Here is a 25331-nt window from a genome sequence, read left to right as displayed (position 1 = left end):
AGAGGCTTCATCAGTTTGTGCCTTTCTAACAAGACCAAGCATGTCTGACTGGCTGGTATTTAGCCTCTGTGGAGTCATTATCAAAGCTATTAATGTCATTGGCTTGTTAGTGTGCTGATATTTGGGAACAACCATCGATGAAGTGTTGGTTTCGTTGGTTTCGACTCAGTAAATGTGTCTCCGCCCTCAGATTTTCGCCCTCCATCAACTCAGATCCTGGCGTCAGTCCCTCAGGATCCAGGATCTCGCCACCTGCTTGTCTGTTTCCTCTCTGGATTAATGTCCCCTCAGCAAAACGTCCTGTGGTGGGTCAATGACACTGTGGTATCATCAGTGGACACTGACATGTGGCTGAGGAGGGTGGAGGAGGGTGGATCCTACAGCACTATCTCAGTGTGGGAGTTGTCAGCGGCCGAGTGGACGTCGAGATCTATGTACTGGTGTGGGACAGTCCAGGAGGGACAGGTTTACAGGCAGAGGATGTGCCCACAGGAGAGGCCGATCCAAACTAGACTCAGGACCCAGCGAACAAGGAGAAGAAGAAGAACAGCAGAACAGGAAAACAACAAATAAATTAAATGTTTTTCACAGCTGCCGCATTAAATCTTCCTGTTTCTATTAAAGTTGTGTATCACAGATGGAGACTTCCTGTGTGCATTTTTGTGTTTCTGTTTGTCAAACTGTCATTCCTAATGTGAACAGGGAACAGGAAGATAATACGATTTTATATGTTCAACAGATGATGTGTTGCCTTTGTCAGTTTCTTTGTTTGACAGGAAACAGTACAGTGGCCCAGAAGGGTTAGATGTTCATTAAACCAACAGAGGTCTGTCTGGTTCTGGTCTTGGTCCTAGTCCTGGTTCTTGGGGACTTCTATTGCTGATGGCCTGACAGGTAAGTGAAACCTTGTTGCTAGGTAACTGTGAGCTGTCTTGGTCAAGGTGTTTTCATATTTCACATTCCAGTGCTCATTACCATTAGCATTAGCATCGTGTGACACATTGGTGATGTTACAGTTAAACAAACTATCATACAACACAAGAGCTTCTGTGATAAAACACGGACCATGTGATCAGTTCATCATCCTTTACTGTACATGAAATCCTAATCCAGACTCTCAGTGTCTTTGCTCAAATATGATAAACAGAAATTAAACCACATGCAGATAAACATGTAACAACCGCCAGTGTTAGACCGTCACTTTAAATATTGTATTTCAAATTAAAAAAAGGTACAAGATTACTCATCAAACACAAAACAAACACGTTTATAGGTTATCCCCGCCCACATGCCCTCTGAGATAAATAGAAGGAAATACCCATATTTATTTTATTTATTTTCACAGAAGAGTATAGATGTAAATCAAATACACATGAAACCTGCTGACAGCCCCCAAGTCGCCAACAACTGGACACATCAAGCCCTGCAGAGTCCAGAGAACCAGATCGTGTCCAGAGGAACTAAAACAGGAGTGCAGGGAGGGTCATAATGATCAGTCCTCCATCTTGGTTTTACTCTGTTGGTTGTGTTAATGTGGTCTTCAAGTTCCTGTCTGTCGCTGTTGGGGAGGGTCTTTGCTGCAGAGGTGTATGATTGCTCCAGACCCTCAGATGTGAGGCTTTTAGCCCCGCCTCCCCCTGGTTTATATGCTAGAAAGACCCTGTACAGGAAAAGGTTAAAGATGTGGTGATCCAGATGAGTTGAAATTTAATTCCAGATCAGATGGCAGCTTTTCTAGGGGTTTGGAATCCAGACATGTTTCTAGTTCAGCAATTAATTGTCTATCTCATCCAAAATATTTACAGGACATCACTGCTGATAATGTGTAAACAACACTATGCTTTACTAGAAGCTCACGAACACAACATGCTAGTCACCTGAACGCAACAGATGGAGCTAGAGTAGAAAGGATAAAAACCACCAACTTCTTCACTTTAAGTATGAACATGATCTCAAAATATTGAAGAAGAAGATCCTCCTCCTCCTCAGTGCCCACATGTGCTGTGTTAATCAAGTTTTACAAAATACAATCAATTCGCTCAATTCTGAGCATCCAAGGAACAATTGACCATCTGGAGCAGAAGAAAAAGAAGAAGAGAGCAGTTTGTCCCCCATCAGAGCCGAGCCAGGAGACAAACCTGATCCTTTGGACTTAACAGAACATGAAGAACCCCAACCCCTCCATGTAGGAGCTAAACCCCCAAATGAAGTTTCCATCAAGAATATCAACAGTCACATCAGACCAGATTCTGGACCCCAACACACCCTGACACCCTGGGCCCCCTGACGTCCCAGGCCCCCCATCACCCTAGGGGCCCCAATATCCAATTCCCCGGAAACCCCAGGCCCCAAATAAGTGAGGTAGAGCACAAAAAATAAAGTAGCTTGTGATCAAACAAGCAGCTAACAAGGATGGTTGCTAACGAAGTTGCTGGAGAGTGAATCAACCTTCTGATTTATTCTTCTGCAACCTGTTGGCGATTTCACAGGAAGTCCGGCTACGAGACCCAACAGATCCAGAAATGGACACATCAGCACCCTGAACTGACACAACCCTGCTCTCTGTAGGTTACCTTCAGTAGCCTTTTTAGCCTCATTAGCCTAGTTAGCTGTGTTAGTCTCATTACCTTGGTTAGCACTCAACCCTCAAAGCTAGCTTGTTGACAGCGCACATCCAGATAATGTGAACACTGATGTTGGAGTTGAAGTGACCCAGATCCACCAACAGAACTCTTTGATAACAAATACAGAGAAGAAGAGTAAAGAGCTCTGAGATGGTGGATGATGAGTCCCATCAAGCTCGACGCCCCCAATTCTCCAGGTTAAACCCCCCTCAGACCTGATGTGGGACAAACATCAAAAACCAGCATCAACATCTGTCACACTGCAGCCACACTTGTTAGAATGTAGCTATTAGCACATTAGAAGCAGCTGAGCCACGGAGATGGAGGATGTCCAGGTGAAAGGTCAGTTTGCTCCAGGGAGTGATGTCACTGAGCCTCAGTTCCTCTGTGTGACTGGGACAGATCACCTGACACAGTCTCACCTATCATCACTTAGGTGATCACTGGCAGTGGGCACTCTTACTGGCAGGCTCTGCCCCCGGCAAGAAGCCATTGCTAAGGCTGTTGGGACTTGGGGGTGTGTCCAGTTTGGACACAGTCTCAACTCTTGAGGGGGGTTCAACCACAGAACAGCTTTTCTGCGGCAACCGGGGGTGGACCAGTATGGTTTTGGGGGCGACAGAAGCCTGACGCAGTCCATCAGCTCTCAGCGGCGGCCTAGTGGGTGCGGGTCCTGGGGGTGGGATGTCAGGACGGGGTGGTTTAGGGCTGCGGGGAGGGGAGGGGCTGATGGCACTTTGCACAGCAGGCTTTGATTCTCTGTCCTGTTCATCTGGGGGTGGGGCCTCCTTGTCTGTGCGGGCGGGGCCTGTGGACTTAGGAGGTGGGTCCTGCTGCATACTGCTCTGTCTGGAAGCTCCTGAGTTTGGGATCTCACAGCTGTCAGTACGACGCCGTGAGCCCTCGTGCATTCGACTGGTGGCGACAACGGCCTTCATGGCAGCCTGTAAATGCAACATCAACACACATAAAACAGCTCAGCTAAACCAAACTGAAGCCAATCCAGACCTGAACGTGTGAAATACACAAAAGTTTCCCCAGCCATCATCATACTGTGTGTTGTTACAGCTGTTTAATTTACATCAAAGATCAATATCTGTGTCAGTGTAGTTTAATATCTCCTCTCTCAGGCTTTTCTCTGGAGCTCTGGAATAACAGATTGCCAATCAGGAGAGAGAATCTCTCTTCTGATTGGCTAAGTGTTTTTGGTATAATCCAAAATACAGCAGATTTTAGGAAGGTGGTTTATAATTAGATACCACATCTTCTTTTGAACCTTATGGACCTTTAAGGCTGCAGTCAGTTTTTCGGTCTGGTCTGGGTTCTGGGTTCTAGGGCTCTGACTGAAGGTGCGATGATGTCCTCACCTTGAGTTTTCGTCGAGCATTGAACTCCTGCAGTTTCCTCTGCGTGGTGTCCATGTGGGAGAAGCGGGCAGCTTTACCCAGAACCCATGGATGCTGCAGGGCCTCTCGGACACTCAGGCGCTTGTGAGGATCCAGGACAATCAGCTTACTAACCTGCACACAGATAAACAAGAATGGGACACAGTTCAGTGCAAGTCCCAGTCCCTAAACACCAGCTTGGATCTCAGTCTCGAGTCATCCCAAAACAGCCAAGTCTCAAATCCTCGACCAGTCCCAGTCCTTTTTAACAAATAATTGGTGACCAGATCAACCAAATACTTACAGTGAATCAGGTTACTCTGGGTCCAGGTCTTAGTCACTGGAGAAAGACTAATTTATTCAGAACAGAGTGCTGTCAACAGCTTTGAGACTACTCTCAACTATTCAAATATTGATCAATTAAAACACATATTGTGGATGAAATGGCGCAATGTGGATTTTCTACTCACCAGGTCCTTGGCGTTTACGGAAACCTCATCCCACCACGGAGACACAAACTCATAGTCACAGTTCAGGATCCGGCTGTACATGTACTGGTCCCCACGTGGGTCAAAGAAGGGCTCGAAACCACAGAGTCTGGACATTGGAACAGGACAAGATCAGTCATTCATTTTAATAATTACTTATGATTGATTAGTGTCCTCAACATTTGGAGATTTCCTATAGAACTCAAGTTGTTTCAGGAACAAATAAGAGAATTGTCATAAAAACCAGCTGATGTCTGTTATCAATAAACGTTTGACAACTGAATGTTAAACCTGGATGATGCCAAGATGCCTTCACTGTCACCATCCATGGAAACCCACCCAATCTGGTGTCTTTTGATTAAGGGGAAAAAATGGCTGCTTTTGAATACAAATGTAGATTTTTTTAAATATTGTGAGAGCAATTTTACTAAACGAGTTTTCATGCTATGGTCAAAGACACATGGTTAAAATAAAGAAATTTTGGATTGACATGAGTTCCATTCAGTGTTGTTAGTGAAAAGAGAGGACTTGACATGGTCACTATTGGTTGAGTCCCTTTGAGAGCCCACCTCTCCACCTCATGTTATTGTTCCAATTTGTGTCATTGAACCTGCACAGGGGTCTGCTGACTGAAGCCGAGTCTTTGTTGTCAAGCTAGGAGTTGGCTGACATCATGCCGAAGTGGGTAAAATAAAAACAGAAATAATATTATCTACATAATTGTACTTTATATTTTTTGGTGCATTTATTGAAATATGAATTTATTTATTGAATAATTTAATTCTTTATTTGTTATTTGTGGCACTTTCGATGGTACATAATCTAATAGTTTATGAACAGGCTTGATTGGTGTTTTCTGTGGCTCTTATTTCATTTCTTGTGGCTGCCCTGTAGATTTGGTGGTCTGACTCTATTAAAGTTTTGTAGGCCACTGACGTGTTTCCTGTTATGTTATGGATTTACATCATTTCTGGCAAGGTTAAGATTTAGGCTGGTTTTTATGAAATCATGTGGGTTTGAAGTTGTGATTTGACTGGAAACTGTCAGGCTTATCTGGCAACACTGGTTACCAAATGATGATGATGGTGATGGTGATGATGATGATAATAATGACGAGGAGAATGATGATGATTGTGGTGATGGTGATGGTGATGGTCACTGTGTGGGCACTTATTGTGATGTTAAAGCATGAAATGACACTGATGATTAGTGACATCACAACATACCATGATTCCTGTCAGGGAAGCTCAGGTAATGATGCAGGTTTAGGTTTCGTTGTGTTTCAATCGGCTGTGAGGAGACAGATGGACAACCAGAGAACCATCCACTCACTGCAGTGTGTGTGCGTGTGTGTGTGTGTGTGTGTGTGTGTGTGTGTGTGTGTGTGTGTGTGTGTGTGTGTGTGTGCATGCGTGTGTGTGTACACGTTGGCAGTGAGGCATTTTTGGACTCACAGGATGTAGAGGATGACGCCCACTGACCACATGTCAACCTCGGGGCCGTAGGCGTTTCCCCTCAGGATCTCAGGAGCTGCAGACAGAGGAGCCTGTTAATGACAGATGGCTCTGACTGAGAGGCTTGTGAAATCCCACAGAGCTAGGGCTGCAGTGAACACGTCACTGCTTGCTGCCAGATATCACAGCAACACAGGTCAATAAACACTTCGTTGTCTGCATACCACACGGTCCTGACACTACAGCTTGTACTGACCACAGTAACCTGGAGTCCCACAGACAGTCTTCATGGTCACCTGGTCATCGATGATCTTGGAGAGTCCAAAGTCAGCTGAAAGACCAGACAATGTTCCCTCATAAGAACTCAGGTAACCCAGGCTTTTCAAATATAAACTGTTTCTGTTGTTTCCTGTCTCTATTTAAGCGGACTGTGTGTGTGTGTGTGTGTGTGTGAGATAGAGAGAGAGAGAGTGTGTGTCTGACAACCAACCATCTGGAAACCGATAGGGTCCAAAAACTGGACCAAGTCATGAACTACAGATCACTGTGTCCCCTGGATTTCAGGTACTGTAAGAAATATCACTAATTTAGACTCCGCTTTCATGTTCCCTGATATGAGAGCACAAACTGCATATATACCCATATGTATGTAAACACAATGTGTGAATACATGTCAGCTATTAGACACAATTTTATTTGAATAACACTGCAAATATAGTATCTTCAGCAGTGTTGAAGTATTAAATTAGTTTTACCCTGAACGATCATTGAACTAACCTCCTGCAGTAAAGTCACGTTAAAACGTTTCACTGGGATCCTTCTGACTCAAATCCACTTCCTGAATCTGATGTTGAACAAGTTCAGAAACTGAACACTTGACTTTTATTCCAACAGTTGGAGCCAGGTCTAACATGTAACATCTGGACCCAGGAACAACATCTGAACCCAGGTCCCACATGGAAGCTCTAATTGTTATGGGTCCTATGAATGAAGTTTTACTTGTCTTTACTTGGAACCAATCTTTGACACTGACCAATCTTTAGCGGAGCGTCCAGAGACAGGTCGGCATACAGCAGGTTCTCCGGTTTGAGGTCACGGTGCACAACCCCATTCTCGTGTAGATACTGAAACACACAAAGTGGCATACACACACTGTTTACTGGAGTAAATGTGACAGGAACCACACACTGCTATCTCAAACGCCGGCCTGATCCATCTACAGTCCTGATCCAGCTAATCGGTTGATTGATCAGTGCTACTGTCATTGTTGTGATTTTCTGACTCTGGTTCAGTCAGTAGGACCGACACTTGTTGTCTTCTCACAACAGGTGTAGGGGGTCACAAGCTTCATGTTGAAAAATTATTGTAAGTGTGATGTGTTCAATGTCTGCAGGATCTTTCGCTGCTGCAAATAAACACACACAGCAAATGTACAGTACGGTATACTGACACACATACAAACATGCACACACTGAACAACACGTGACCTACATTTAACACACAGAAAAACATACGCCTGTCAATGTGTGTGTGGGTATGTGTATATACATGTGTGTGTGTGTATTAATCCACTGGCTTTAATCTGTTCAGCAAATGATGTTACATAAGAGAGCTCCTGCTGCCAATAAAACCAGCAACAAACCACAGCAACAAGAGCACCTTGAGTGACTGGAGCAACTAGAACAACTACATCCAGCCACAGCTTATCTCTTTCTCTGGAGCTTTATTGTGGAGAGACATCAGAGATGGTAACATCATCATGAAGTGCTCCGCCCCCTTTAATGAGCAATAACAGTCTGCTTCCCTCTGGTCTGGACCTGAAGATGATGTCATGAGCAGAGTCTCAGTGATTGGTCAGGAGTTCTGTGTTCTTCTATAGGATGTTGTGTTGACTTAAAGAATCAGAGCTGTATTTTCCTGACAGACAGAGCAGACAGTGAATGCACTAGCCTTACCGCCACAGCTTCCAGGATCTGTTTGATGACGTGAGCGGCGTCTCTTTCACTGTAGTACCCTCGCTCCACAATCCTGCCAACCAAGAGAGTTCAAATGTCACATGACACAATACAACACATACAAATGAGTGTGTGCAGCTAAGCATCGTAATCCCTGATCTGTTGATTATTGATCTTTATCCACTGAACTATTAACTGTTAACGTGCAAACTGTGTGTGTGGGGGGAAGGGGTCGGGATTATCTTATTTTAGCATAAAGACTGGCAGGATATGGAAAAACTGCCAACCTGGCTCTCAAACCTCTAAACCTTGTGTTTGTGAAATCCCTCGACTTGCTTGTAAATGTCAAGGTGTCATTAGATTCCAGGAAATCGGTGCAAAGGGGAGGAGCTCTGGGAGGACAACCGGCCTTCTCTGTCACATCCACTGATGGACCGGCTGTCGTGTCCTGGTTCAGACAGACTCCACTGTGTGAGACCAGGTAAATGTACCAAGACAGGAAACTATACAGGGAGTAAATTGATCTCTTGTCAGGCAACTGAGCAGGTGTGCAAGTGGGGACGGGTCAGATGATGGGGACGGACATCTACCTGTCAAACAGCTCTCCCCCAGTCACCAACTCCAGCACCAGAGAGATGTCAGTGTCCGTCTCAAAGATCTCCTTCAGCTGGATCTGAACACAATAGAAGAAGAAGGTGATCAGCTGATCTGAATCATCCACAAGGTAGCAGCTTGTTTGTATTTGTGAGAAATGTAGATACTTACAATGTTTGGATGGGAAAGACGCAGCAGCACACCAATTTCAGTACGAACTATTTTCTTGTCAATCTGAAACAAAAGAAACTAAATCAGACTACAGAAGGAACAGTAGTCCCAGTTGGCACTGCATCTTTTGGAGGACGTGGTTGTTGAAGGTGTGACGTGTGGCCTTCCTGGCCGTCATAGACTGTGGAAACTTTTCCACTTTGTCATCAGCTGTGTGCGTGATGACAGAGCTCTCTTTCCATCTTTATTATCTTTACATGAATGTTCAGACATGGTGGACCAGGAAGTATCTACCTACTGGAATATTGGAGGTAGCCTCCAGAGGAGAACACATCTAAAGGAGCCTTCAGAGGAAAATGACACATCTGAAGGCGCATTGAGAAGAGAAGGACACATTTGAAGGATCTTGAAGGCGCCTTTGAACTGACAGTCCAGAGCATGGACCTTCACCCTAACAAAGAACAACACAGTGGTGGAGCGACCTCTGATCTCTGACTCTCTCATGGTGGGATACTGACCGTTTTCTTGAGGACTTTGACAGCGAAGGGTTTCTGGGTCTGTTTCTCTTCACAGCGATACACAACAGACGTCGCTCCTCTGGAGGACACACAAACAACAAGCAGAAACACAAAATGTGAAGATTGGTTCAACATTATTTAAAACAGAATCCCATGTCACATGAGTGTCCCTGTGAGTGTGTGTGTGTGTGTGTGTGTGTGTGTGTGTGTGTATGTGTGTGTGTGTATGTGGACAGATGGAGGAAAGAGACCCATCTGAGAAGCAACCACAGACACACACATCCAGAATGTGAGCTGGTCTCCATGGTAACAAGTCACCTGGTGACAGGGCTGGTGCCTCACAAATTTCTGTATACTCTGATGACATCATGTTTATACTAAGATGTCAGTATTGTTGTTCTTTACTGAAACAGAGTGTTTCTACAGACAGTGACCGAAAGAACCACAGCAGAAGAGCAAGTGGAGGAAAACACTAGGGCAGGTCGCCTGCTGACCTCACTGTGGCATCACTTCCAGGTGTGTGGCATAAAGATCACACCCACCAACACCTATCCATGTAAGATTGCAAAGATTAATTGATTGATTCAAAGCTGTCATAACGGGTTTGGTGAGAGTGTAATTGAGCTGTAATAACAGGTTTACTGAGCAGTTTAATAGAGTTGTAATAACAGCGTTAGTGAGGAGTGGAATAAAGCTGTAACAACAGGTTTATTCCAGACCAGTGTTTATTCATGTGTTAGTTAATGACCCATCAGATGCTGAACACCGTGTCATGTTATTATTAGAAATGGACTGAGGGTCCAGGAAATCTGGTTTTAGGCTTTCTGTTCTGGGCCCAGACTCATAAGGACCCCCTTGGGTGGTCCAGCCCGCAGAGTCCAAATCCACGGACACCACAACAGACCTGAGGAGGTTCACATGTACTCCAGCTGGGGGAGCAGGTGAACTCATGAGTTCCCCCTGTGCCCCCAAAGGATGTGATCCAGACCTGCCCAGTTCGGAGCTCAGAGTGTAGAGCTCCTCCACCGTCCCATCCCGCCTTGACCCCTCCACCCAGAACTCCACCGGCTCGGAACCGGGCCGGGACGTCGGCATGATGACTGCAGATCTGCCCAAACCAAGACCAAAGACAAAATCCGATATCACGGCAGCACCGGAAAGGGTTCAAACCGGGTCAAATCTGACCCGATCAGTACCAGGAGGAGAGTAATCCAGATCAAATTTCAGATTTAAATCCGGCTCAGAAAAAAACCCAGATTAGAGGAGCAGAAGGGGATGATTCATGATCCTGATGGGTTTTAATCCAGATCAACGGGAGGAGGATCCGAGAAATACGGATCCTTTACCAGAGAAAAGATCAAAACAGAGAAAGAACAGAAGAAGAAACGGCTCCGTGATCCAGGTGCAGACTGGTCCAGACTGGTCCAGATGTGTCGCAGGCCTTAACCCCCTGATGTCGGTGCAGCTCAGTCCATCCTCCTCCTCCTCCCGGTTCAGTCGGTTCTCCGGATCTTCCCAGTGGATCAGCCCGGAGCGGCGGACCGACAGCTCCGCCGTGTTTTCACCGGGACAGGCAGCGAAACCTTCACGGTTCGGCGTGGGATGTAGATGGTTGGTGGTCGGATTCCCGGGCTGGGCTGATCCAGATGTCCGCTGCTGTAATCTCACAGCCCTGCCCCCGCCCGCTGCTCACCAATCGCAGCGCTGCATGGCAACTGAACCGCGCGTTCATTGGCCGGCCAGGCTGTCCATCAATGACCTACCCCTGCATCCTAAATACAGAAATAACCTAAATACAGAAATGTACATCTTTTGATCCAGCAGGACTCAAGCCCCTCCGGAAGTCACGCCACGCATGCGTGGAAACAGAGAGCTAAAATCAGCCTGGATATTTTCACATTAAAGTTCACATGAAAGATGTTCATGAAATTCTATTTTATTTTATTTCATTTTATGAAATGCCCCGATACTTACGGCGTGAAGAGCAGTGTGGCCGTAGGCTCTGATGTCATGACGAGTGTTGGTACTTTATTAACTCACATTACTAGTATTTTAACTCGCTAATCAAGCAACCACTATGAACATAAGCTACAGTGAGGACCAGGACCAGCACCAGGACCACGTCCAGAGTAAGTCCCCAGTTTCCAGATTCAAATTTGTCATTTGAAAAGTTCGACATGAAAACATAATTATGATCCACAGCATCAGTGGTGAAGCACAATATACACAAACACAATATAATGGAAATAAAATGAGTCACAGTAATACGTTAAAGTACACAGTAACAGTAATGAGTTATTGTGTGAACAGAAAGAGTCTACATAAAAAAGTAAAATATAAACAAAATCAATAATATTGTCAAGTGAGCCGTTGTGACGTAAGCATGAGAAACTGGGCTGATTTTTTTTGATGAGTCTGGATTATTAAAAGACAACAATGAAAATAAATTCTGTTTGCTGGGTGAGTTCGATTGCAGTTATATTTATATATAATTTGTTGAATGTATGGATGAAGCAGAATCCTTGTTTCTTCATCAATGCTATAAATGCTCAGATTTACTAATATGTATAAATAAAATTGTTCCTAATTCAAGTTGAGTCGCAGACCAGGTGAACCAACGTCCAAGCATCTGCAGGTGTAATGTGTCTCGGTCTCTCAGCTGGTCCATGAGCTCTGTCGCACTTAACTTGTGTTTGAGTTTCTCTTCATTTCCGGAGAATCTCGTGTGATTCAACTGTTTTTGTGTCGATCGAGTGACCAGGTGTGTCACCATGTGTGTTTGCCCTCGGTAAAGACTTACAGGTCTCTGTGATCAAACCTGCGAGCCAAACGGAAGGCGTCAATACGCCGCACACCTCGTGACGTCAGCGTTGGCTGAACTTCCGACTTTTCTTAAAGTCAATAAACCGGAGGCGACGTGTCTCGGGAAAAACCCGGTTTTGTTCCGGTCTCGGTGAAAACCCTTTCTGTTGTGTTTTCCCTAGTGTGTACAATGTCGCCTCGAGGACTGTCGGTCTTTTTGGTCCCCCTTTGTTGGTTCTTCGTGTCGGTGGCGCAAGAAAGAACCGAACCCGCCCCCGGCGGCCCCGCGGCACCCAAACCCGCCGTGACAAACTCAAGTGGGGGTAACCACACACATGGCTCCGGGGACAAAACTGCGGACCTCTTCAGCCGCCTCAATGTAGACAGCTCGATGATCCAGCGGGCGCTGTACGTCCTGATCGGCATCACCATGATCGGAGTCCTTTACTTCCTCATTCGAGCTGTGCGGTAAGAATGAATCGAATTACTTTCATGAGAACACACTTCGTCCAAAATGGGGTAAAGTATCTTATATTAACAGGTCAGTTAGGTGCTGAACTTAAGAGTGATTCCTCCACCTTTACAAAAACATATTACTCATTTTTTCCAAAATTAGTGCAGCTGCTGAGAGGCGGGGAACTTTTTAAATTCTGTTTTTATAAACGGAGTTTGGTTCACTTTCGCCGCATTAAATACTTTGGCAGGATGTAAAGTCAATTTTTGCTAATTTCACTTGGTGGCACAGCACAGACTAAAGGAGGACAGAACCTATCAAATTATATCCGTATATCTGATACCTTTACAGATTAATCTAACAACAAGTCACGTTTGATCGACGTCACGCAAAACTCCATTCATAAATATAGCAGTTACTTTGATCTCGCGGAATCAGCAGAGATTTAAAAGGTGTTTGATGCGACTAGATGAATGTTTCCTGGCCGCTCTTCCTCTCTGCGTTCATCTGAACTAGCAATAAATTTCTCAAGTGCCTAAATATTCAGGTATTTTTATGTCAGAGAGGAGCTGAAGCGAGGCGCAGCTTCCCCTGCTTTACAACAGGGCACACGCTTGACTATGTTTGTTTTTGTGCTGAGAAGCCGGAAGCTTTAAAAGAATGGGTTTTGGTTCACTTTCTCTCTATCCGCAGACTGGAAGCTGGTATGAAGGTTCAGCTGTGCAACTGCTAGAATAACGCTTAAGTGATGTAAAAATACTATTTTAACTGATGCGACACACAACTTCATTTATAAATGTTTCAATTCAAACGTTTTACTGGACTCTACAGATGTATATTTACTATTTAAGGGTTATAAATGCGCTTTTGTAAAAATGTTTTGGGTCACTCTTCGATTCAGCATGAATCTCATGCTGCAATCAGAGAGCGCCAGCCTTGATCACAAACGTTGTCTAGTAGTTGTGTAGTAGTGAGTGTCAGCATCTGAGCTGTGTAGTGGCATTAACAGCAGCTGTGAATTCAGAGTAGTGTCCCATAGTGACATCACAGATGTGATGGCAGTTTGTGTGTGTTTGTTTCAGTGGATAACGGTTGTGTTGATCATCAGGCTGAAGAAGCCCACTCACAGGAAGAAGTACGGCCTGCTGTCTAACTATGACGACTCAGTGGAGATGGAGGCGGTGGACAGTGAGGAGGATGACACGCTGTATGACGCTCGCAGCCTCCGCAGGTCAGAGGTCACCACACAACAACACTGACTCAGGGTGACACCAGCAGATAACAATCAGAACACACAGCAGCACACACACGAAATATGGCCTGACCTGTGTTTGTAAGTCAGTAACCTGCTCTCAGTGATACTGATCATTGCTATATCAATATATCTTTTGATATTTGTAAACTGTGAAATATCAAGTGGTGTTGAACACAAACTAATTCACTGACTGTGGGGAAAACATGGTTTCAGCTAAGAGACCAATTATTTTCTTAAAAAACTGTGTCTGTGATGCATTTAAGGAACACCTGAAAATCTAATACCCAGATGCAGAAATCAATTAATTATTGAATGGAGTTTGGTTTCATATCTTCATGTGTTGTTGAGCCTGACATCCTACATGTCAGAGTGCCCCAGAACGTAGAATAAGCCTCTGTAGCTCAACACTGAGCCTGATGAAGGAAACCCAATCAAACTCATCAATGGTGCAGTGTTTGATCTGCTTGTCCTGATCAGTGTCTGTGTGTGTTTGCAGATGATTCAGGCCTGGATCAGACGGTTGGAGGGGATATCGATCAGGATATTGATTAAGGATTGGCAGGCACTAACTTTGACAGCTGGAGAAGAAAATCGGACCAGGTCTTTGTAATCTTGCTCATGGGCAAAGCTCTGGAGCAGAATTAGATTTTTTTTTTTTTTTTTTTTTTTGGGCATTGACTGATGCTAAGTGCAGTGAGGCCATTCTGTTGTCAAGGTGACAAAAGCTGCTCTCTGATGCCAAAATTCCCTCCTTTGTTTATAATTGTTATTATTTCAGTATTTTTCTAAAAAAAAAAGGAAAGATGTGTCTTGTTTTTTACTTTGCGCTTTAACTACAGTGACTTGGGTCCAGAGTAGCCAGTCAGACAGTGATTGATCTGATCAAGACTCTGATCCTCCACGCTGTCAGATCTGACCTGGACTCTGCTTCTTGAGCTGCAATCAGCTGTTCAAGGACAACACTGATAAAGTCAGATTCTGAAAGACCAATGAGCCACAGGTCCAGACCGCAGAGATCTCATATGTCTCACAATTAGAACCTATAACTGGACCTGGGCCTGTCAGTGTGTTAAGAGTCCAGATAAACACAATCTGTGCATCAGAAACCAGAGGCCTCTGGTTAACCGAGTCCAGGTTGTGATTCAAATTATGGCCTAAACCAAATAAACTTTCAGCTTCTCTTCTTCTGGGGATGATTAAAGTTTTCTGTAAATGAAAAGTGTTTTCAGTGTTTTCAAAAGATGATCAGATCTTCTGGAGCCTTTTCAGGGAGCTCTCAGATTAAAATCTTTAAAAGTTTTACATTTATAAAACTTAAAGTTTATTATTGAATGTAACTGGAAAGTCCAATTTTCTTCTTTGTGTGTGTTTGTTTGTCTGTCCATCTGTGTGTTGGCTCTCTGTTGGCGTTTTTGTTTGTGTGCAACCTGCTACATAAATACAAATCTTTTATTCTGATGGGTCTCATGATGTCATATCATGAGAATAACAGCAAGAGGGGGAGCACCACAGGACAATGCTTTTGTTCTGAAGGTCAGACTCTGGAAGTCTACGGGGTTCACAGTCCACCAAGACCACCACATCACAGACGGACAGGGATCAAGCCACAGGTTTCAGGTTTCTCTGGAAAAGAACTTCCTCTCACTGACGATGTTGGTCTTTCTGGTCTACCATGGACCAGGATCCACCATCTGGTGGTCCTCAATCCAATTCAGGAAACTAGGCCAACTGAGGTTACATCACAGAGGGGCGTAGCCTCATTCACCTATGAGAGTCAACGCCTCGTTTTCCCACAGTTCGTCTGTCAGGACCTCAGACCTCAGAAAATTTTCAGCAAGACAACTTCAGGGTTAACTCCTGGTTTTCAGTCTCACGAAGGTGGTTCACATTCTACTGGGGTACGTTGCCATGGTAATGTGCACTCAATGCCTAGCCTGCCTCGAAGCGGGTTAAGTTTAGGATCAGAGCTCAGCAGGTGTATTAGACTACTCACTGACCAATCAGCTTGCTTGGAAAATGACCGGCTGAGCTGAGCGATAAAACAGATACGACAGTTTGCGACTGAATTTACGTTCCGGACTTGGTAAACAAACGTGCTCCGATTTGTTCCACTGGGCTCGGAAATGAAATAACGAAGATAAAATTGTAAAACAACCGATAAGAAATCAGAACAGAAATGTATGGGACACACATACAGTAAATCCCGCCCATGTGTTGGGGATAATATAATCCCGGTCATTTCTGCATTGACGGAATCAGCGATTTTATTTTGGCAGCTGTAACTCTGTTAATTTTTGCTTGCATTATTGATTAATAATTTTCATATTTTGTTAATATTATAGTTTCTTCATTGTGAAATATGCAGCTCTTTGTGTCTTCCCCATGGTCGGATTGGTCGTATGCAGCAAATGCACAGATCTCGGTGGGAAAACGATGGGTTCAATTAGCCAGTGGATAATCAGCTTCGTGAGACGTCCTTATCAGGATTGTGGCCCAGGTTTCACACATGATGCTGATGGTGGGTTGATGAGGTCAGAAGGGGGCGTGACCAGCCACGATAATAAACCAATGATGAGGGGGCGTGGAACTGATGACTGATAAACATCTCAGCCAATCAGAGACAGACAACAACAGTTAGAGGTCCCAGAGGAGAGAGTGGGGGTTCGACTCAATTAGAGAGTTCTCTGTGTGATGCTGTGTTGTCCTCAGTTCCCACCTCTGTCTGTCTCTTGTTTTATCTGATTGTGTCTTTGAGGTTAAAATGTCCCTTCAGTGCATCTGATTTCCTGCAGACTCAAATGTGTCATAAAGGTTCAGCTGGACATCAACAGAGACCCGAATAATGACACAGACATCCTTCAGCGTTCATCCTCTTCATCCTCCTCATCTGCCTCCACCTCGGTTCTGAGAAGGTCTTAAACCGATTACCGTCCCTATTATCTTCATTTCATCACATTCATGTGACTGTAACTCAGACTAGATCAACCAGAGACAGGTGGGAACTGAGGACGACACAGGATCTCACACACACAGCTCTGTCTAATTGAATCACGCCCACTGTCTCTCCGCTGGGACCTGTTACTGTTGTCGTCTGTTTCTGATTGGCTGAGATGTTTATCAGTCATCACCTTCACGCCCCCTTATCATTGGCTTGTTACAGTGGCGCGCCACGCCCCTCTGACCTTATCACCCCACCATCAGCATCATGTGTGACACCTGAGGTCCTGACAGACTGAACTGTGGGAAAAGAGACCGCTGAAGCTCACGGAAGGTGGAGGTGGATGGAGATTCATTATCACGGTGTAATGTTGATGGTACAGGATCCTGTTGATCCTGATCCTGTCTGTTTCCAACCAGCTGTATGTTTAGATGCTGATATTTATTCAGCAAATTACATCCGGGTAATCCCGGGCTTTCAGTCTTTCGCTTTCTATCGGGGTTGGTTGCCATGGTAACTCACGCGGAACGCCTAACCTACTCTGAAACAGGTTAAATTCAGGATAAAACTTCAACAACTTTATAAGACATTCTAGCGACCAGTCACTTTTCTTGGAAAATTACGTGCCCGTTTTTACACTCGCCCGAGCTCATTGATGTGGGCGTTAAATTCATAAGAGGAGCTCTGAATAGCGAAAGAGTGGAAATTCTGTGACAGTTAATCCGCTTGATTTTCCGAAGAATTTCCATACGAGAGATCCAGATTCTCAGAGAAGTGACTTTAGTTTTTTAGTTTTGTTTGTTGTTGTTTTGGTTTTTTGTTTTTTTTTTTTTTTTTTGTTTTGGTTTTTTTTTTTTTTAAGGGGGAGGGGTATTTAATTATTTGCAATCATTCTCGAGTTGTTTTATAATCCCATCTGGAATTATTTACAGGACAAGAACATCAGGAGAGTGAAAGGTAAATTCTTTATTTGTTCATTTATTAATACATTGATTAGATAATCCATTCATTCATTGGTATTCATTCATGGATATTGTTGGCAACGCTGAGAACCTCAGCAAGCAGGTGAGCTATCCACAAGGTGGCCAGGGCACTCACAGAGCTGCTGGATGCCTTTGTGGTGTTTTTGTTTTGGCTACCTGCGCACGCCGGAAATAAAGGAGGGATTTTATGAGATAGTGGGAAGGCCAATTTATATAAAACCAATATAATAAAGGCATTGACAGAGTCGGCGATTTATTCCCAGCTTTCTTTGCTGAATCTTTCTGTTGCCGCTGTGATACTCTTTGCTTGAATCATGGATTTATACACATGATATTTTCGTAATGTCATACTTTGCTCCTCCATCGTGTAACACGCTGCTCCATGGTCATTGGTCGGATACAGCAAACCCCGCCCCTTTATGTGAACGCGAACTGATCTAGATGGCGCAACCCTGAGTTCAGTTATCGAGCTAACAACCGGCTACATGAGACCGTTTATCCGGACTGCGGATTTCTGGGTAAGTGAAGCCGGGTAACGAAGAGAGATCCTGGGCATTTTAATCCATGACAAAACAGGCCCCAGATCAACCTACCATCTGATTATTTAACAAGCTGATCAGCCAACTGAATCCATCATTTAGGGGACCTGATGTGCAGCAGGGTATCATGGGACTGAATCCATTGGTTTTGTTTTCGCCACGACAGATTTAATCTGTTAGATCAGTCATTAATCCATCAATCAATCTTTATGTCTCATTGGCTCAGAACATTGAACAGACTGAATAAATTAGTTGATAAATCACTTTAATTATTCTGTTTTCACAAAAACAAACAGGTTTTTTTCTACTGAACAAGCTTGAAGTAAAAATCACCAAACGTTCCTTTAACATTAAAGAAACTAAATCTGGTTACTGAATCTTCTGCTCATGTGCAGAATAAACACACAACAGACACAAGTATCTTTTTCTAACTGAACGCAGACACCAAAACATGACATACAACCAACAATATCTAAATATTAATCAACAAATCAACAAATGTGAATATCACACGAATTTAAGTCAGATCTGTTTCTGAACGACCAGGGATCTTTTTTGTTGTTTGTTTGTTTTTGGAGGACTTGTGTTCACCTGAGTTTCATTAAATAAAAAAAAAAAAAAAAAAATCACCAATATTGGCTTTACAGTATCCATACTGGATATTTCCAGCACGAGTTGGACTTGACTCCCCTGGAGCCAACAAGGCGGATCGCGCTGACTCTTGGTGGCTCTGATCAGCTGTAGCTGGTCTCGAAGTCAAAGAACTGCAGATGGCTCAGACCACCACAGTCCGTGCCTCCCGCCTGCAGCTCGTCCTCTGCCTCCGCACCCTCCGAACGGCCCTCAGGGCCTGACCCGGTGTCCTGCTGCATCACCAGTCGGTCCAGGAAGTTGATGTACCTAAGGGCGTAGCGGAGGATCTCATTCTTGCTGAGTTTCCGGTCGGGGGGGTGAGTCGGGATCAGCTGCCGAAGTTCGGCGAACGCCCCATTAACGTTTTGTTGCCGCCAACGCTCCCGACTGTTGGTGAAGATCCGCCGCACGACCCGGGGACCGGAACCTGATGGGTAGAGAGAGGGGTCAGCTGGACCAAGAGAAAATGACCAGACATCTTTGAGCAAAATAGTCTTGTTAACTTTAACACATGCGCTAAAATCTTTGGACTGAAGAAAAACATGATGTGCAGATTTGCCAAGCACGCATTCCCACTGAACCCAGACATGATGGAAACGTGATTCAGAAGCATAATGAAACAAACGGAACCAATCATTTATAGTTTCTTCTCTAAGTTTAATGTAATTATAGAAAAAAATGGAGAAAAAACTTTGAAATTTGATGATAAAACAGTGTGGTGTTTTTTGTCTGTTTTCAATTAAATTAACATATGCCAATTACCCCAGGGTCGGTGAACTCACCATCATTCAGGTTGCATTGGTAGGGAGCCATTCTCTGAGTTCTGGTCTGATCCGGATCACTGTGCACAGACACATACGCGTTAGATTTCTAGTTTTTTAACCCCAGATCGGAACCGTTTGTGATTTGTCTGCACCTGAGTCAGGTCAGACCTAGTTTCTCACCTGTTGCAGGTGTGCAGGTGACGCGCAGCCTCGTGAACCATCTCTCCGGAAGGTATTACCGTTTCACGGGAAACAGGCAGGGCGAGCCCAGAAGGTCTCTCTGACTCTGGTGTCTGGGTCTGGTCTCTGCGGGTCCCGTCTCCTTTTTTATAATGACCCGCGTCCCAGTCTGTGTCGTGACGCGTCGTTACCATGGAGACTTGGCCAATGAGGGGTGGGCCCATCAGACCGAGCCCCCGCCCCTCGGCTGGAGGGTCGTGTTTTCCGGCGTCTCCTCCTCCGTCACGACCTCAGAGACTTGGTCTAGTCTCCGTCTGGACACGACTCCAGACCCTGAGAAGGGAATCTGGTAGACCCTTCGATCTACTATTATACTATTAATGGTAAAGTGTTTCCGCTTCAGACAAAAGAATCTGAATCTTTTTTCAAGAAATTGACTTCTGAAATTCACGGAACTTTTGTTCCCCGAAAGTCCAAACACAGCTCCAGTACTTGAGTCAAAGTGCAGATCCTCATGGTCAAATGTTACTCCAATAAAAGTGAACGTAGCTAGGTTAAATTATGATTTGAGTTAAGTACAGTTCTTCTTTTAAAATATTTAAGTATTTAGTACTTTTCATTGCAACACAAGGTGAATCTGACTAAAATAATGCAGTGAATGAATTGATTTGAACTGAATTGAAATATTGAATGAGAAGCAAATCCAACAGAAAAACTTTAACTGACAGAAGGCCCAACATTGTCATTGTCTTTTTCATTTTATTAAAAGAAAACCGCCCCTGTTCAAAATCAAAATAGTAAATAAACTAAGTTATAATAAACTTCTTGGCTCCGTGACAAAATGTCTGAGCTGAATTTGAAGCCAAAGACGGAGAGTATAATTTGTGGTAACAGTCCTAAAAGTGCAATTTTCCTCTGCATCTCTCCTCCCGCATCTACCCTACTGCTCAGACTGGAAGACGTTCTTGTTTAGCTTTAGCAGAAGCTGGTTTTCAAAGTTCCGTGAAGTCATTCTTCCCCGTCTTGGAGCAAAGCAGCACCTTGCTGCACTAAAAACCCTTTCACAGGCAGCAGGTGGAGGCAGGGACACGTTTAGCTTGAGAGACAGGTTGGACACAGCTGGAAGGAAGCCAACATGATAAATCTAAATTTAACTAATAAATGCAAAATGATACTAATCATTCTTTCACTGCTTGAGTTCAAACATGGATTTCATGCATGGCCACGGTTGATCGGAGAGCAGCAGCTTTGTCTCCATTGCACTTGAGGTTAACAGCTGCAGCGAGTCACAGTTCCGCTCCGGCTTGAAAGTTTACTGCATGCTCACCGCCCAAACTGAGTGGCGCATGCGCAAGGGACAGCTACGGCAACACCACTTGAACAGAAGAGATGCGCGTGAATGGACTTGGACTGCAATTCTCTAAAAGCCAATGTAACGAGTACTTCATATAAATGTAGTGGAGTCAAAAGAACAGCATTTGCCCAAAAATTTTCTGAAAATTCAAGTGAAGTACAGATCCTCAAAAATTGTACTTAAGTAGGTACTTCAGGATGTTTACTTTTGCAGGTCCAAGAAGGTGCTGGGAGCAGGTTGGTGGGTTTTGGCTTCACCAAATTCCTTTGTACATTTTAAGAGTATCCATTGAACAAAATCATTTTTTGATTTCTCCCTCTAAAGTTTGTCCATGAGTTCGTCAGCAGCTATGATGTTCTTCACTTTATCCTTTGATTCGTTCAGAAACAGGTTTGTCTTGCCCTTCTGTCCAGCACCAGCATCATTCCTGAACGAATCGTTCAAGATAAAGGGAGTCATCTACACATTACACTCCCTTTCCCTCTCAGCTATGAGCTGTCACTCACGGAAGCTCAGTCCCACACACAGCACATACTGCAGACTCCTTGCAGTAACCCGTTCAGATTCAAAGCACAGAAATTCTGACTCATTCAGTGGTAACCCTTTCAGTCGAACTCGCAAGTCCTTTTTTTTTAATGTAAGTTATAAATAAAATATACAAGGCTATAGACATAAAAATGTCAATAAAATACACAACAGCAGAAAAAGAAAACAAATTGTGTTACAATAAAATAACATTACATAAAATACATTTAGCAACTTTAAATAAGATAAATATTTATTTAGTTGATTTTGAGTTTATTTTTCCATTTGCATGAATGGATGTGACATTTGCCCAAAAGTATAATAAAATTTACCAGATCTGAAAATTCATGGGACTATTATCTTTGTATAAAAGAATTTGATGGTCATCAAATGGTGTGATATTTTCTTTTTTTTCACCTATCCAATTGAATACATTCTGAGAAAAATGTGATGCCACTGAACACAAATTTTAAAAAAAGAAGTTTAGTAGTTTCACATTCCGCACTACAAAAACAACGTGGCTCAACTTCAAATCCAAACCTTTTCTTTAATGTTTTTGCTGCTGGATAATAATCATTAATGATTTTAAATTGCAATTCTTTGGCCTTTTGTGTGATTGGCCATTTCAGATATTTTGTATATTTGTTCATAATTTTTAGATTACTTTCACTTATTTTCATGTTTTGTTGCCCTTGTATGACTATAAGTTCTGCATAAAGATCTTTAGTATTATTTCAGTATTGCATCTTTTCGTCAGTAATTTGCAACTATCCCGTTTTTAACTTACTGTAATTTACTTACAGTAGTAAAATAAAACATAAAAATAGAATATGAATATAAAATATTAAATACAAAATATACAATTTACATAATCAGCAAAAAAATATATTTTTTGCATCCCCTAAAAGAGCACTGCATATTAAGTTTTACATTGAAAAAGTTGAGTTGTAAGATTGAGCCATGTTCATCTATCAGGCCAGCAACAAATATGATTTTCTTATCACACCAAATTTTATTGAATTAGGTTTTTCTATTTGATGTAATTGTTCTGTTACTCCACAAGGTGGAGCCATGTGGACTAAAACTGTGGGTATATATCCTCCTCACACTTGTTCATGAAATTTTAAGTTTCAAAGGTAATTCTGTGACTTCAAAAAACCTCCTACTATTTTAAATATATTTGGGGATATGAAACCAGATAGATTCAGGTATGTGACAGAAAGGCTTTTATCCAGTTTATGCTAAACACTAGTGTTTTTAAACCTCCTTTATTAGTATCTTTGACTAATTTTTAATATAGTGTGATTTCTCCATATGAAATTGTATATTATAGAGTCTGTTTTCTAATTTTTTTGAGAATAAACCAATTTTGATATGCCCTCTACTTTAGATAATATGTTTCAGCCAAAAAAAAAATAAATCTCTTAAAAGCCAATGATTTAGGGTTTTTTCGCATTTTCATGAAAATGATTTTCCTCCCTTAATTTTGCATCTTTAATTAAATTTATTCCGAAATATTTCACGTCATTTTTTTCAGAAATGGACATAATCTCATCATCTTTACAAAGATATAGTCGAAGTAGTTTGCATTTGTTCAAATTCAAACTCAAACTAGATGCTTTGGAAAAAATAGAAATGATATTTAAAGCTTTTTCTACTATTGATTTATCTTTTAGAAAAAAATACAGTATCATCAGTGAACTGACTGATACGAAATTTGTAGTCAAAGAATTTAATTACTTCTAGATCAGAGTGACTTATAATCAAGTGTGCCAGTATCTGAGTGCATAAAATGAAGCGTTTCAGTGATATGAGACAATCTTGTCTGATTATCCCCGATAAACCTTTATTCTTGGATTCATTCTTAGATTAAGAGAAATATAACTATTATTGTCATTATAGAACTATTTAATAACTTATAAACTTCTCTACTTTAATAACTGCAAAACTTCTCAGCAAATCCAATTTTTTTTAGTTTGAATCAAAAAGTTGTGTTCAATAGAATGAAATGCTTAAAAAACATGATAAATAAAATGAAACTCTCTGATGAGGGATTAATAATCTATCATGTCTAAAATTTGTCTGACATTGTTGTGTATATTGCTACCTTTAATTAGAGAAGACTGAAATTCCTCCACCAGATCAGACAAAACATGTTTAAGTCGATTAGCAAGTACAAGAGCTAATATTTTATAATCATTGCAGAAGCGTTATAGGCCTCCTGTTGTCCAGTTTCTTTAAGTCCTTATTTGTTTTCTGCAATAGTTATCAATCCTGTTTTCATGGAAGAGGATAAACATCCTTTTTATATACATTCTATAAACGATTTGTACAATAGCTCTTTGATGTCATTCCACAAATGTTTATGGAATTCAATTGTTATACCATCATTCCTGGAGATTTTTCATTTTTCATTTGCAATTTCTATTTCTGTTATATTTAGATGTTCTTCTAGAATGTGTGTTTGCTCCTCATTTAGTTGTTTAATTTTGTATTTGACAAATTCAAAAAGGAAATCACAATCTGCACCTTGGAAGTTTGATTTATATAGATTATTGAAGAAAAGTCATATTTCTTCATTTAGTTGTTCTTGATCTTCTATTATTACATAATTTTTCTTAAGTTTATAAATTTTTTACTTTGCCTATGTTTTCCTTGTCCAAAAAAGTAGGCTGAATGTTTTTCTCCTTGTTCAAGCCACCAAGCTCTTGATCTTATAAATGCACGATTTGCTCTATTCATGTTGAACTCGTCAAGTTGAATTTGATGGGTGTGTAACTCTGCCTTTTCCTCTCTTATTCATTTTTTCTATTAATTCTTTTTGTTTACATTTGCATAACTGCGATATTTCGTTTCCAGTTTCAAAGTCTCTGTTTAAGCCTAAATTTTAACCATTCCCACCTACTTAAATTTGACATTTCAAGCTTAATAACCCATTGATACTGAACTTTAATCTGTTTGCAGAAACCCTCATTTTGTAACAAATTGTTGTTACATTTCCAAATATTGTGTGATTTCCCAGTTATTTAAACAACTGTAATCTGTAAGGTAATCAGACAGTGATCTGTAAGAGGGGATGTTGAAATCTCACACTTCAAGGCATCCCGGCATAACTCCTGAGAAATGAAACAATAATCTAATCTGGAAAATTGAGTATTAATTGAAGAACTGTTCCATGTATACATTATTTTAAGGAGGTGGGGTTAGTTATCCTCCAATAGCCAATTGTGTTTGTAATTGTGCATAAATTGGTTAGAATAACATCCTATTCAGGTTGTTAGCCTCTATGAGGCATTCGATCCATCCAGGAATTCGGAGCTATAATCTCCACCAACAATAACCTTTTCTGTCAGATATGCAATTTTCCACTTGTTTAAAGTAATCCTAATCTTTCCACCATGGCTCTATTGTTTGTTCTATTACTGTATCCATAAACACATGTTTGGATCTTTGGTCATGCAATTTTACCATCATAAGCGAGTGTCCATCCTTATCTTGCCTGGTACTCCCTTACATAACCCCCCCCCCCCCCCCCCCCCCCCCCCCACACACACACACACACACACACACACAATCTGCTGTTCCTGAGTGAGTCTCTTGTAAAGAAAAATTAAATTTGCCTTTTAGTTCTTTATAAAATTAAAAAATAGCCTTGCGTTTAACAGTATTTCTCACGCCTTCAACATTAATGGAAACAGACATTGTCTGTATAAAG

At 42.3% G+C, this 25331-nt stretch overlaps 2 protein-coding genes across 2 annotated transcripts; one reads left to right on the top strand and one right to left on the bottom strand.

Annotated features, from left to right (window-relative positions):
• Positions 1 to 1099: 1099 nt before the first annotated feature.
• si:ch73-60h1.1 (calcium/calmodulin-dependent protein kinase type IV) lies at positions 1100 to 10956 on the bottom strand. The gene is made up of 11 exons (XM_029500072.1): positions 10178 to 10956; positions 9190 to 9268; positions 8672 to 8734; positions 8497 to 8579; positions 7907 to 7979; positions 6985 to 7075; positions 6208 to 6282; positions 5952 to 6027; positions 4480 to 4606; positions 3992 to 4144; positions 1100 to 3568 (listed from the first exon to the last, which is right to left on the bottom strand). The coding sequence occupies exons 1-11, from the start codon at positions 10282 to 10284 to the stop codon at positions 3065 to 3067; spliced, it is 1431 nt and encodes a 476-aa protein (XP_029355932.1). The 5' UTR covers positions 10285 to 10956; the 3' UTR covers positions 1100 to 3064.
• A 1100-nt stretch (positions 10957 to 12056) lies between these two features.
• Positions 12057 to 14891, top strand: fam174c (family with sequence similarity 174 member C). Its single transcript, XM_029500667.1, has 3 exons — positions 12057 to 12459; positions 13554 to 13676; positions 14197 to 14891. The coding sequence occupies exons 1-3, from the start codon at positions 12182 to 12184 to the stop codon at positions 14198 to 14200; spliced, it is 405 nt and encodes a 134-aa protein (XP_029356527.1). The 5' UTR covers positions 12057 to 12181; the 3' UTR covers positions 14201 to 14891.
• The last annotated feature ends 10440 nt before the right edge of the window (positions 14892 to 25331 follow it).

This window comes from Echeneis naucrates, chromosome 4, assembly GCF_900963305.1.
Source record: "Echeneis naucrates chromosome 4, fEcheNa1.1, whole genome shotgun sequence".
Lineage (NCBI taxonomy): Eukaryota > Metazoa > Chordata > Actinopteri > Carangiformes > Echeneidae > Echeneis > Echeneis naucrates.
The sequence above is the reverse complement of the archived record's forward strand: the minus strand, read 5'-3'. Positions and strand labels throughout refer to the sequence as shown.